Here is a 14,946-nt window from a genome sequence, read left to right as displayed (position 1 = left end):
CTTAATTATGGAGAAGTTTCTGTTGGTGTCTTTAGGGCTTTCCCGAATAACTGAATTGTTATATTCCTTCTCTTGTGATGGACATAAACAACAGAGTACTGAAACAAGCAAAAATAAAAAGAAAGTTTCCCCAAGTACTTGGGTTCTTTGGATTATCCACAATGCCATTCTAATAAAGTAAATCAAAAACTGATTCTCAAGTGGGCCTGGTGAGAACATTTGCCTCAAAAGCATTTAATGTAAGTCTGCTTTTCAGTGGGGGAGGAAAGGTCTCTAAGGACTCAGGTGGGTATAATGTCACCAACTCAATCTCATAAAAAGAAAAGGAGTACTTGTGGCACCTTAGAGACTAACAAATTTATTTGAACATAGGTGCCACAAATACTCCTTTTCTTTTTGCAGATACAGACTAACATAGCTGCTACTCTGAAATCAATCTCATAAGGAACTACAGAGGTTGGTTTGCTCAGCTACCAACCTCACAGAGATGGAGTTGTTAAATGGAACGGGAGCAAGCCAATGGTCTATTTAAGTCCACCGCCTTTCCTCTAACAACGGTCTTTTATACCTGACGCTTTTGAGGAAGGCAATTGACAGTGCTTCTGGCCAGTTGTGTCATGCTATACCACAGTCTTCACAGAGAATCAATTTATGAATAATGAGGCATGAGCTCTTTTAACCATTGTTTACTTTTTGATCTAGATAGAATAGCTATGTCATTCATATTCACATGCCGTGACCCCATACCAGAGTGAATCCCTATGCGAATCCAAACAGGCAGGCCAGGAAGATGTCGTAATTCAAAGGATCCCATGAAACTAAGGATATCCAGTGCCATCATAGAGATGTCCACTGCGTGGCGGTTGCCATTTCTCTTTGGTAAGCCACTCACCACCATGTACGCATCACCAATGGTCTCCACCTGTGGAAACACGATTAACAGTTACCATTCCCGTTTACTAGAAGATGCATATAAATTGCAGATGGAAATGGGCTTTTAGAGTCATTTTCTTGATCTCTTCTTTGGCAGTGCAGGGTTGCCAAATTCCTTCCAATTAGATGACCTCTTTCTGGTAGTGAAGTGCTCAGTACACAGCATTCTAGGTAATGAATCTGTGACCACTTGGTATCAAAAACCATTTACAGAGAGCTATGTGAAGCACATTAGAGAGACGTAATCTTGGCCTGTACTTCTCTCATTTGTCTTTACTTAGTGTACTGGTTTTGAGCCTTTGTTACCACATTCTATTCCCAATTACTCTGACTGCGATGTTTTATGTATCCTGATTATTATTTAAGTGTAAGTGAGGCTCTGTTCACCTTGTAAACATCATGATGGTCGAGAATGTGGTCAAAGTTCTTATAGATGTCATTGAGCATGTCCACCACTTCCATGGGGGTGCTGTATTGGCATAGCGTGGTGAAGCCGACAATGTCGCTGAAATAGATGGTGACTGCTTCGAACAGCTCTGGCTCTACCCGCCCAGTTTCCTTCAAAGATTTTACCACTGGCCTGTGAAGAAAGGTGGAAGGGAAATGGAGATAAATATACCTTCTGCTTTAGAGGACAACTCAACCTCCTAGACCTGTCGGCCGTAAGTGTTCCAGAAATAGAAGTAAACAAACCAACATTCTGGTAATGAGTTCAACGGGCACTTGGAAAGTCAGACACGCTAGCATTTCTGGCTACTAGAGCCTTCTAGATTATGAGCTCTTATTTAGATTGTAAACTCCTTGGGAAAGAGACTTTTCTTATATTTTTGTAAAATGCTATGCATCCCTACGCTTCCCTATACATAATAACTGAGAAAATCCAGAGACAAGACTGTATCAGGCAGGCAGTCTCCTCCGAAGACTTGCTTTCAAGTTTCTAGCGTGGAATTGTGCACACTAAAGCCAAGGAGACACAGGGCTTGTCTACACAGCCCCACAGTTTTGACTATGGGCCATAGTCGAATTGCAGCACACACTTGTGTGCTATGCTATAACTCCCCTGTGTGGCTGCTGTGGATGCAATCTAAAAGGTACCTAGTTTGTACTAATTTAGTCCTGTTTAAAGAGGACTATGTTAATGTGAAGTAGTTAGTTCATGCCCGCGGCATCCATATGGAGAAGTTACAGCAGAACACACTAGAGTGTGCTTCAATTCACACCCTCATCGTGCAAACTGCAGGGCTGTGTGGACATCGCCATACTGCTTTCTGCGTAGTTCCAATCTGTCTGGTGAGCATCTGACAGCTTTGGAAGTTGAATCCAGTTTTCAATTTTCTTTTGTACACATACACTTTCTCTGTACATCTTGTTCTTGACAAGACTGGGGGTGTTTGGCTTGGTATCCTGGCCAAATTCCACGTTGGTTAATTACATTCTGCCTCCCTGAAGTCCCACTCCTGTTTCAGTTGTCAGTGGCAGTCTGTCATTCTTCACATCCTAGGGCTTTGGAAGTATATTAAGCTAAAGCACATAAAGACCATTTTAGTGCAAACAAGAGTGTCTATACGGGGAGCAAAATAGATAGTGTGCTTTAAATTCACACCCTAGTTTACTCTACACTAACTTCCCTATGTAAGACAAGACCTTAGCGTTGTTGTTTGCTGTTGAAACTGCTGCTGTATGCCACCACAGAGGTGGCTGCATTTCTGCAGAAGGTGAATTGATTCTCATATATATATCATTTGTAAGGCTTGTAAAAAAATTCAGGATCCTTGAATATGAAAGAAGCTAAAGATATGTAAACATTACATTCAAAATTCACTGGTTAGGTCACCTAATTAACTGAAAAGTCATCTTAAAAATAGGTGTTAATTCATTTTGTGAAATGTTTGTTCACTGTACTCCCAAGGACCTCATTCCTTCCTCAAGCTAGTTTTTAGATCAGTCAGTCTGAATGTCCATCATCGTGTATAATGATTACATGAAGTCTGGGAATCCATGATGTTTCAAATTATCTTCAGACTGTTTAGCCCTCTGTTTGCACATGGCACCTACAGGTCTCCCTCTAGCATCTTCCTGTAAATCTTTCAGATGTGACACCTAGATATACTGAGGAGGACTGGTTTAGCCAGTTCTAGGCAAACAACCCTCTTAAACATCATTAGCATTCAAATAGATCAGTTATTTTATTGGTCATGGTGAGACATGCATAAGATAGAAAGTGCTCATCTATTGCAAGACGAATGTAAATATTTCAGTTACAAATCTTAACTACAAGTGAATCAGAAAGGGCCTGCCACAATACTACCCTTTTCCACTCAACCACACTTTACAGAAAACAAACTGGAGTACAACTACACTACAGAGACTATACTGGCATAGTTAAATAGCCATAGCTATGCTGGCATAACCCTGTAGCGTAGACGCAGCCTCCACCAACTGAAGGGGATTTTTTGTTGGTTTAGGAATACCACTTCCCTAAACAATGGTATTCTTCCATCAGCATAGCTGTGTCAACACTGAGGATTAGGTCATCACAGCTATGTGTGGGGGGGGGGGTGGGGGGGTTGCTTTTTTCACACCCCTGACTGATGTAACTATGTCAACCTGACTTTTAAGTGTAGACCAAGCTTGGATTTTTTTCTCCCATCTTTTAAATCATTAAATAGTATTTTAATTCTAGATCAGATCTGGGTTTTTTTGAGCATCTGCAGGTACTTCCTCGTTAAGGCTCTGATTTAGCAAATAATTTTAACTTTAAGCATGTGCTTAAGTGATGGGCTGAATTGGAGCCTTAGACAGGGACTTCCTGGGCACTGGCAGGTCAGAGCAGTTCCTAGGTAGCTGACAAACTCTGTTGAAACTTTGAATCTCTGTCTGTGCAAACAATGTCACATTTTCCCTCTCTGCTATACATTTTCCCCAAAGATCTTGTATGGGGAATCAGAAAGAGTAGAGTGCAGAGGGAACTGGGAGCCCTGCAAATTTACCATCTGCTGAGCTGGGTAGATGAGGGAAATAGAACAGAGGAGAGGTGGAAGCAGCCTTTGATTCTCTGATTCAAAGAAATACAGGATGAATGTTAGAGAATATCTGTAAATAAACTGCAAGTGAGAACTTTCAAAATGGTAGACACCTTTTATGATAATAATTTTATGTTTCTCTAGAATCATTCATCTTGGAGGATCCCAAAGCACTTTACACATTGTGGGTATAAGGATTATTTCATCCACTACTGAAATACATTAATTTCGGGGTTAGAATATGGCAACTTGTTAGTAGCACATAACAAAAACAATGCTTCCATTTTAGAAAGAACCAAGACTTTCTCCAAATGAAACTGCAGGCTGATTTTAGGTTAGCAGAATATAATTCTCCAAGTTGGAATTTGTTAGGACCACCAACACTGACCCCCACCCCCATTCATGTAAACAGTGACATTCAGTTATGTTTATGAATTTACTTTGATTTATAACTCTAATACCAACAGACACACATTTAAATCTCTGAGTGTCCTCACAACAAATAAAAATCACAATATCAAATACAAGCATAAATTACATTGCTCTCATTGTTTCCATCCACCTCATCTACAAATGAACCCTGTAGCATGTGATGGGGGATACCAGGCCTTCCCTGCCCCCATGCTGGAGGCATCACCACCCTGAAACATTTGCCCAAAGGCAGAGTGTCTCCTGGGAAAGAGGGGCCATGAGAAGTGGTGAGCTGGAGCCGGTTGTTAAATTTAGAAGCCCTTTTAGAACCAGTTGTTCCGCGAGGGACAACCGGTTCTAAAAGGGCTTCTAAATTTAACTGGCCAAAAGTGGCACCTTGGGCACCGACTCCATGGGTGCTCCAGCCCTGGAGCACCCAAGGGGAAAATTTGTGGGTGCCGCCGGCTTCCCGCGAATCAGCTGTTCGCGCGGGAAGCCGGGGGGCTGAGAAGCAAGCCATGGCTTCCCGCTCAGGCCCAGGGAGGCGGACGTGAGCTGGGGCGGGGGGGGGGGGCGCGAGGAGGGCTGTCCGCGCTGCAGCAGGTAACCCGGGGGGGGGGGCAGGGTGCAGGGGAACTGCTCCCCACCCCAGCTCATCTCCGCCACCCTCAGCCTGAGTGAAGCTGCGGCCTGCTTCTCTGCCCTCCTCGGCTTCCCGCCGAACAGCTGATTCGTGGGAAGCCGGGGGGGGAGGGGGGGCTCGGAGAAGCAGAGCGGGGCGGTGCGTTCAGGGGAGGAGGTGGAGCGGAGGTGAGCTGGGGATGGGCGCGGGGTGGGGAGCTGCCGGTGGGTTCTCTGCACCCACCAAATTTTCCCCATGGGTGCTCCAGCCCTGGAGCACCCAGGTTGTCAGCGCCTAAGGAGCCACTTTTGATGTGATCAGTGGGGGGAGCGGCCGCTCCCCCTGCTACCCCCCTAGCTACGCTCCCCCCGCCCCTAGGAGCCAGAGGGACCTGCCGGATGCTTCCTGGGAGCTGCCCCAGGTAAGCACCACAGGGACTCCCACCTCCCCCCCCGGCAGGTGCCTCTGGCTCTTAGGGGTGGGGTGGGCACCCACTATGGTAGCCCACAAGACCCTCCTGCCCGGTTCTGGGGGCAGTCAGGGGACAGGGGAGAGGGGTGGATGGGGCAGGAGTCCTGGGGGGCAGGGGTGTGAAACGACCCCCTCGTGGGGCGAGGAGGGATCCTGTTGTTAAGATTTCGGCAGCTCATCACTGGCCATGAGTATAGAAGCCACTCAGGCTTTGGTACTGGCAGGACCAATAAAACTTGGTCCTTCAGCCGCTAGAAGAGCCCTGAGGAGGCAGTAGGCAATCAGACTCACCTGTCTGCTTCTGCTAAGAGCGGGGGAAGCTGGGGCAGGAGAGCAGCTCCCCAGTGTTAACTCACAGCATCCACACCCAGGTCAGGGGCTCACAATTTGACTTCACCTTCAGTTTAAGCATGCAACAAACTCTTCATTTTTATTGAGAGTTTAGAAGTCCAGGTGGCCATTTTTTAGATTAATTTCAACTAACTGTGACTCGTCTAGCAAAGGGCATATGGCACAAGTTGCCTTGCTCCTGCCAAGCTGTGACGTAACTTCTCTGGAAAGCTAGCTAATCTGGCAGACCAGGTGAGAAGCACGATCCAGAGCAGATCAGGCTTCACAGAGAACGACCTGTTGACAGCCCCATTTCTTCTCTATCAAGGTCTTCTGTTGAACACAATTGCAGCAGTATAGTTTGGGGAGAGAGGTGGTCTCATGGGCAACCAAGTCCCAAACTATTTAGTACTTTATAGGTGAAACCCAACCCTTAACTCCACTTGGATACCAACAGGCAGTCAGTGCAGATCCCAGAGCACCAGCATTATAGGCTCTTAGTGTGACATTCCACTCAATAAGCGGGCAGCTGCATTCTGCACCAGCTTCAGTTTCCAAATGATCTCATCTCATTAAAGTAGTCTAGGCTAAAGGTGACAGAAGCATGAACAACGGTGGTGAGGTCTGCCTGCATCTGAAAGAAACTGTCCCATTCATCTCACCAGATACAAGACTATTGGCTATAGCTTCTATCAAAGCACCCTGGAGCAGTCGTCAGTCTAACAAAACACCCATATTACCAACATGTTCCATAAATGGCTATCCCTCCATCTGGGGATCTGATATAATCTTTGCAAGTTCTTTTGATACTTTCCCTCAACCCGCTAACATAACCTCAATCTTATGTCTATGATGCTTCAGCCAGCTAGCTCTCAGCTAGCTTTCCACAAACAAATCTTTCTTTGCCTCCTGCACAGCCATGGCATAAAACTGTAAAAGTTCTTAATGTCCCAGTTAGTCTAATTAGCACAAAACTTCCTCCTCAAGTGCTCTAGCAGTCACTCCCACTTGCAAGTCATCTGTAAACCATGGCGTCTTAGGAGATGAAAAAACTGTAAGAAAGAGCATGTTGGGGATACTGTATTAATAGCTGTGGACAAAAAATCATTATAAAGTTCAACCAGGCCATGAATATTATAGTCTGAGGGCAAAACAGTATTTTCAATCAGAGCCCTGCAGAATCAAACCAAATCCATCACCTCAAGAGGAGAGGAGTGTCCTAATGTGCATTAACAGTCAGTAAAGGCTAAATGATAAAAACATGGGATCTTTAATCACCTTACAAGTTCAGGACCTCAGTTCTACAGCTCATTTGAAAGGTGATAATGCCAATCATAGGGAAAAATAGAAAGAAAATGGGCCAAATTCTGCTTTTAGTCACTTGTTATAACTGACAGAATAATTTAGCCCATTTTGTCTGACCTGGATCCGGAGGCAAGCACTATGAATTGTTACAATTTATTCTGTGGAGTAAGTATTATTCACGTCTTCATGCTCACTGTGGTTGGAGCCTCCCACAATGATTCTGATGCATTACACACCAGTGGGCTTCACAGTCAATATTGAATGCTTCCTACTGCATGGAAGCCCCTGCTGGTCAACACTCACCGTGGGAGCAGCATGAAGTTAAGCCTGTCCGCTCTGTCCCTTTCTGCCTTGTATAGCTCCGTCCTCTCCTCTACCAGGTGCTCTAGGTTCCGGGAATACAGCTGCAGACGCCGGATCAAGGTATCCATGTAGCTTTCATTGGTCTGACTATGGTAGTTACTGGGAACAGTGGTTGGGAAAAGGATGAAGAAAGCTTATGCTCAAATAAATTGGTTAGTCTCTAAGGTGCCACAAGTACTCCTTTTCTTTTTTAAAAATAACCTGAGACACAAATATTCAATGGGAGAAAGTACCATGGAAAGCGAGAATCCTGAGGAGGAGCAAGAGGTGATAGGAGGCAGCAAATTAGACAGGAGTTTGCAGTGGGAAAGAGCACCAAAAAAAGCCAATGCAATTTTGTGCTGCCTTTGCAATGGCATCTTATCACCAAAAGGGGAAGTAAACAGGCTGTGGGTCACATTCACTCATTGAGATCTGCAGGTTTCCACTGGTGGGACCTGGACTGAAGACTCCCATCAGTGGACCATCTGCCAGAAGCAAAGATGATATAGCACAAGCCAGTCATAATCTCTGCTTCACTGGGGGTCCTGAGCTAGCAGATGCAGCCCATGAAGTGGATGGGGCCAAGATGACTGGAAGATCCAATAATTCGGATTCTGATTTTAAAATCTGGCTGGATTTTAAAACTGCCTTTTCCCCAAGCAAAACATCCATGTTAAGGTGGCAGTGGAACCAACTGCCCTCCCCTAAGGCAAGCCCCCCTCTAATGCAACTGCCGCTGCAGTTGTAGGGCGTGAATTGCGTGTTCCTCCATACCCCCGGAGGCGAATCTAACTATTTTCCTGCACTTCTTTGGTGTGGCCTCATCTGGAATGTTGTGTTCAGTTACAGACACCACATTGTCAGAACAATCATGACAATCTGGAAGAAGTTCAGAGAAGAGCAATAAAAATATAAGCAAGCGGCTGGTGGGACAGACTTATGGGGATAGGTTTAAAAGTTGTGAAATAGGCTCTGAAGGGAAGTGGCTGAAAACCCATTGCTTGGGACTTTTAAATAACTAGATTAGAAAAGGTATGGCAGGGAAGTCATTTCACTCAAACCCTATAATTATCTTACTCTGGGTAACCTGATCTTTTCAATCACCTCACTTTGTGGTCACTTTGAATCCATTAATCTCACCAAAACAAGTCACCTAAACTTTCTAATCATCTCATCCCCAGAATGTCCAACTTCATTAAATTTCCTGAAACCTGGATATCTGACCCACTATCGGACACTTGGGTAGTCCCTATTTACAAAATGTAATAATTTGGGCTCTGAGTGATCATCTCTCTCACGCACCCACACCTCCCATTTTGTCAAAGGATGAGGAAGGGCCCAGTCAGTGAGCCCTGTTTTTTCACTGATTGAATCATGTTGCCTCAGACTACACCTATAACTATCAGCTTCCAAGTAGCTGGGAGTTTGGAACACAGTGCTTACCTGAATATTTTAGCCAGAGTGCTCTCAATTTTCTTAAAGTCAGGTCTTTTCTCTGGATCTTCCTCCCAGCAACTTTTTACAAGCATGAACACCTGAGAATGTACAAACCAGTGGAAATTCAGGTGAGCAGTTACAAAGAATGGTAATAGGGTTAAACAGCAAGACCAGGAGCTGTTCACTAGTCAGTATGGAATTCCGCTCCCATCCCACTTGGCCAGTAACTTATTAAAATGTGACCAGTTGTTATTAATCTGTGACGAGGGAATTCATTATAGGCACCTTACAGCAATACTCTCTTCACATTAGCCACTGATCAGCAGACAGATGATACTGACATTCAGTAATGACTACCAACCTGAACAGAATTTGAATCAGTGGTCCATAAATGAAAGCCAAGTGAAAGGATCCAATCCCCCAACCTGGTATCAGACTGTAATTATTGACCTAGAAGTGAAAGCCTTAGTAATTCCATCCCCAATTCTCTGAGCTTGGGTTCTGGCTGGAACTGGTGACTCAGAGATAAAAAGTCATGCTATTAACAGTCCCTTGAGATATCCAGTCTAGTGTTTAATGATTATTGTGGTTTAATAATATCAACATTTTAAAAGACATGCTACTGTAATATAGAAATTAATACTGTAATACTGTTTGAAAGTGTTGTCAAAAGATAATAGTAGTCCTTTCCCAAATAGTTACATAGACCCCATAAATCACTCCATTTAAGAATATAGGATTTGCCACACTGGATCAGACAATCCATTAATGAAGTCCAGTATCTGGGCTCTTGTCATGTGGAATCAGATGACTAATCACTTAGCCCAGTTATCCCACATGCAGAATTGGCTAATAGTTGATGCTTCAGACAAGGTAAAACACCCTCCCCATGATGCATCTGGTCAAGATGAACAGACACTGTGCCATACTAAACATACATGTGTTCCTTAAAATGAAACAGGGGTCTTCTTTGTCCCAGATGTCCCATCAAAAAATTAATGCAATTTCAAAAAAAAAATTCTAAAAGTGGGGAAAATATCCTCTGATCTGTGTGCTTTTTTTTTCTTTTCCAGTGGATTGGCAAACGCCTCCCACTGGACACCATGTGAATTCAGAAAGAGCCACCCTTAACACATGTTGTAGTTATTAGAAGTCACCAGGTGCAGAATAAGGAAATGCTGTGTTGTGGGTACTGGAGTGAGGAGGAAAGAAGTCCAGGGAATTACATTTCACTGCATTGATGTTAATTATGGGACATTTTTTCTTCCTGAAAGGCCACAGCATTGGAACGTGTAGTGTGTATAGCCTTCATCCTCCCACACCAGCCATCTCTGGCCTGGCTAGAAGCATTTCCTCTTTTCCTTTAGCATAGGCTTACTTCCAGCTCTCTTTCTCCTGCAGTCTCTAGGATCAGGTCTGGGCGGAAGGGTCTAACTCCTTTGCCACTCTCCACTCTGTAAAGTTTCTCTAATGAAAAAAAAAGTGCAATATTTAAACAATAAAGTGGCAGTGCATCTACAAAAGGTTTTTTTCTCCTTCTGATAATAGCTCACCTTAATTGATCACTCTCACTATAGCGTGTATGGCAACACCCATTTTTTCATGTTCTCTGTGTGTATATATGTATCTTCCTACTGTATTTTCCACTGGATGCATCCGATGAAGTGGGTTTTAGCCCATGAAAGCTTATGCTCAAGTAAATTTGTTAGTCTCTAAGGTGCCACAAGGACTCCTCGTTCTTTTTGCTGATACAGACTAACACGGCTACCACTCTGAAACCTGAGTGAATTCAGTATGCCAAGGTAGTTTTATAAATAGAGATGGGCCCAAAGCAAAAGCATGGCTCTGGACACCCATGTTTTTTTTATCTGGATCTGAACTTTGGGGGGTTTCTAGTTATAAGGCTGAAGGCCAGAACAGAGTGTCTTGAAGCCACCTGAGAAATGAAAGGAACAGAAATGTATACATGCATGTATTCGGCATGATAGACATGGACACGACAACTTCCCAAGTGGGCAGTAGCCATATTAGTGCCTCTCTCAGGATGGGGTGTAGCCATAGTAAAAGGCAATGTGAGAAGCCCTTTAGGATATTATGGCCTGATTTTCAGAAGTGCAGAGCATAATCTCACAAAGGGAATTGGAGCTGCAGATGCTCAGACCCTTTAAAAATCAGAGCATTAATATATATGAATATAATTTTGAAACACAGCAGTTTGTTGCCTTATTTGTACCCATAAGCAGGAAGAGACTGTCCCATCCTAGCAAAACTCTCTGACTCCTGAACACGTCAGAATCCAGGTCATGTTTTCAAAACTCATTCATACTGTGCCATCAACAAACCATTAGTTTGCTTCCTAACTTGCAGTAATGAATGTTCTGCTAGTCCATGTAAAGGGCTTCTGTAAGAGATATCACAAATGATTCTACACATTCAGCAGGGGGATTTTTTGCCTATTACTGGTCCTTCTATGTGTCTAGTTTCTATCTACCTACCTACCTAAGGTATTTACAGCATGTCAATCATCATAGTATCTTGGTGCTTCATTTCAAAAGCAGAATATGACTCAAGCATATTCAAAAAATTCTTCATTGGTACCTGTCCTCTCTCTGATCCTAGCTAATGAATTAGGCCAAACATTTACAAATGAAAAGGAGTACTTGTGGCACCTAGAGACTAACCAATTTATTTGAGCATGAGCTTTTGTGAGCTACAGCTCACTTCATCAGATGCATACCGTGGAAACTGCAGCAGACTTTATATATACACAGAGAATATGAAACAATACCTCCTCCCACCCCACTGTCCTGCTGGTAATAGCTTATCTAAAGTAATCTTCAGGTTAGGCCATTTCCAGCACAAATCCAGGTTTTCTCACCCTCCACCCCCCCCCACAAATTCACTCTCCTGCTGGTGATAGCCCATCCAAAGTGACAACTCTTTACACAATGTGCATGATAATGAAGTTAGGCCATTTCCTGCACAAATCCAGGTTCTCTCACTCCCTCACCCCCCTCCAAAAATCCACCCCCATACACACACAAACTCACTCTCCTGCTGGTAATAGCTCATCCAAACTGACCACTCTCCAAGTTTAAATCCAAGTTAAACCAGAACATCGGGGGGGGGGGGAGTAGGAAAAAACAAGAGGAAATAGGCTACCTTGCATAATGACTTAGCCACTCCCAGTCTCTATTTAAGCCTAAATTAATAGTATCCAATTTGCAAATGAATTCCAATTCAGCAGTTTCTCGCTGGAGTCTGGATTTCAAGTTTTTTTGTTTTAAGATAGCGACCTTCATGTCTGTGATTGCGTGACCAGAGAGATTGAAGTGTTCTCCGACTGGTTTATGAATGTTATAATTCTTGACATCTGATTTGTGTCCATTTATTCTTTTACGTAGAGACTGTCCAGTTTGACCAATGTACATGGCAGATGCCATCATGTGCCAGCAATGCCCTTTTGCCATGTACATTGGTCAAACTGGACAGTCTCTACGTAAAAGAATAAATGGACACAAATCAGATGTCAAGAATTATAACATTCATAAACCAGTCGGAGAACACTTCAATCTCTCTGGTCACGCAATCACAGACATGAAGGTCGCTATCTTAAAACAAAAAAACTTCAAATCCAGACTCCAGCGAGAAACTGCTGAATTGGAATTCATTTGCAAATTGGATACTATTAATTTAGGCTTAAATAGAGACTGGGAGTGGCTAAGTCATTATGCAAGGTAGCCTATTTCCTCTTGTTTTTTCCTACTCCCCCCCCCACCCCCCCAGATGTTCTGGTTTAACTTGGATTTAAACTTGGAGAGTGGTCAGTTTGGATGAGCTATTACCAGCAGGAGAGTGAGTTTGTGTGTGTATGGGGGTGGGTTTTTGGAGGGGGGTGAGGGAGTGAGAGAACCTGGATTTGTGCAGGAAATGGCCTAACTTCATTATCATGCACATTGTGTAAAGAGTTGTCACTTTGGATGGGCTATCACCAGCAGGAGAGTGAATTTGTGTGGGGGGGTGGAGGGTGAGAAAACCTGGATTTGTGCTGGAAATGGCCTAACCTGAAGATTACTTTAGATAAGCTATTACCAGCAGGACAGTGGGGTGGGAGGGGGTATTGTTTCATATTCTCTGTGTATATATAAAGTCTGCTGCAGTTTCCACGGTATGCATCTGATGAAGTGAGCTGTAGCTCACGAAAGCTCATGCTCAAATAAATTGGTTAGTCTCTAAGGTGCCACAAGTACTCCTTTTCTTTTTGAGAATACAGACTAACACGGCTGTTACTCTGAAACCTGTCATTTACAAATGAGGAGCTGTTGAGGGCCTTGAAAACCTTCCTAATAGTGAGTCCCAATCCCCACTGATTCTTGGCAATAAAAACCTAACCCCTCAGCTGTCTGACTGTCTGCTGAACTTATTTAACCAACTTCTGAAATCAGAATCAATATCAGAACCCATTACATTAACCACTCATATAACCCTAATACTAAAATAAAGGGAAAAGCTCCATGGAGTGTGGATGTAATCTCGTTGCTAAAGAGAAAATTTAAAATCTTAACAAAAGATTGGCCCACAGATTTAAAATTAATTACTCGGTGAATCCAGAGTGGCCAAAGAGGCATCAGGTCCAGTAGATTTAACCACTACTAATATAGGAGACTATTAAATGTCCTGTCACCTGTGAGCTGGCTCCAGCAAGAGGCATGGATTGCATCCCATGATGCTGACAAAACTGTCAGTAAGTTGGTCTAAGTCTACAGGATGGAAACACTAAAGTGATTTGGAATGGACCAAACTTTTCTAAAATGGTGAAGCTTCATGAAAAAACATAGGTCAAAGCCAACACAGAGACAGATTGTGACCCTAACACCACTAGCTAAGTGGGGGTGGCAGGCAGTGAGGACCTAGGAACATTGTGCCTGAGCTGGCATAATGCCTCCAGCACAGCAGGGAGAACATGGCCACTGAATCACTTTTTTGAAAGAGTGCAACTTGCTCCCTCACCCTCACATGCAGCAAGCCCTGCTGGCTGAAGCATGGAAAGGAGAATATATCCCTTTCCCCTCTCCACCCATTTGGGGAGTCTTTTGCCAGTAGTGACACTACACTTATAAAATCCTTGTGTTCACTGGGATTGTGCCTACCCCCTGCAAAAGGAGGAATAAGACCTCTTATACTCTGCTCCCAATTGTACTCCCACACAGAACCAGGCATCATTTGACACACAGTATGCTCTTGGGCAGACAGGGCTATAAAGATGACGAATATGCCGGGAATATAGTATGTTTAGCTAATGATTCCCTATCTTCTAACTAAGTAGAGCACAGTAAACTTTGCTTGTTTGTTTTTTAGACAAACGGAAACCCAAAAGTAAATCTGAAATGTCCCCTCCCCCCAAAACGAGCTCTCTCAAATGTTCATTTGTATTGAGTTAGCAATTTGAAAGGCTGTGTTTCCCAGAGTATAAACATTACGTGCCTGGGCAGGGAGCATGCTGAGGTTACCCCAGAAATCCTTTGAACATGTTTAGAGGGAAAGAGCTAATTGGGAGGCTGAGGTGCTGCTGTATTACCTGTTTAAACAAAAACAGGGAGGGTTTGCAGGATGACTCAGAGGTAGAAGAGGTGTCTGAACTCATTATTAATATGCAGTCTGGGGAATTCTAAACTCTTACATTCTTGTGGTTATTCTAATTTATAAAATGATAGATGGATTCTGGTGCTGTGGCATTATTGGATTTACATCATATAAACAAAATTTGTCCATTTCAGGAACAATACACAGTTGGCTTCCCAATAAAAGAAACTTCTTCGATATCTGCAAACAAGAAGCTTCATAGTTAAGTTTGTCCATTGTGGGTCTTTTATTAGCATAGCCTTCTATCTGTGTAAACCTAACACAATTATCTCACTGGCCTACAAAGCTTTTGGCAAAGTCTTTTGCAAATCAGGCATATAGAGACCTAAAAGTTACGTTCATAATATGAGGAAGGGTCATGCATTGTCCACAATAAGATGAAAACTAGACTAAAGGTAAAATTTTCAGAACTGCCTAAGTGACTAA

The 14,946-nt window shown here is 43.4% G+C and overlaps 1 protein-coding gene across 1 annotated transcript in view; it reads right to left on the bottom strand.

The window, feature by feature from the left end:
* Positions 1-14,946, bottom strand: part of GUCY2C (guanylate cyclase 2C) — a 65,989-nt gene that overhangs the window by 4,833 nt on the left and 46,210 nt on the right. The window contains exons 19-23 of the mRNA XM_077835435.1: positions 10,256-10,344; positions 8,884-8,975; positions 7,399-7,557; positions 1,321-1,513; positions 748-922 (exon numbers count right to left, since the gene is read on the bottom strand). Coding sequence (XP_077691561.1) covers positions 748-922; positions 1,321-1,513; positions 7,399-7,557; positions 8,884-8,975; positions 10,256-10,344 — 708 coding nt within the window. The remainder of the gene's footprint in view (positions 1-747; positions 923-1,320; positions 1,514-7,398; positions 7,558-8,883; positions 8,976-10,255; positions 10,345-14,946) is intronic.

Source organism: Eretmochelys imbricata, chromosome 1 (assembly GCF_965152235.1).
Source record: "Eretmochelys imbricata isolate rEreImb1 chromosome 1, rEreImb1.hap1, whole genome shotgun sequence".
Taxonomy (NCBI): Eukaryota; Metazoa; Chordata; order Testudines; family Cheloniidae; genus Eretmochelys; species Eretmochelys imbricata.
This window is presented reverse-complemented; position numbering and strand designations above follow the sequence as displayed.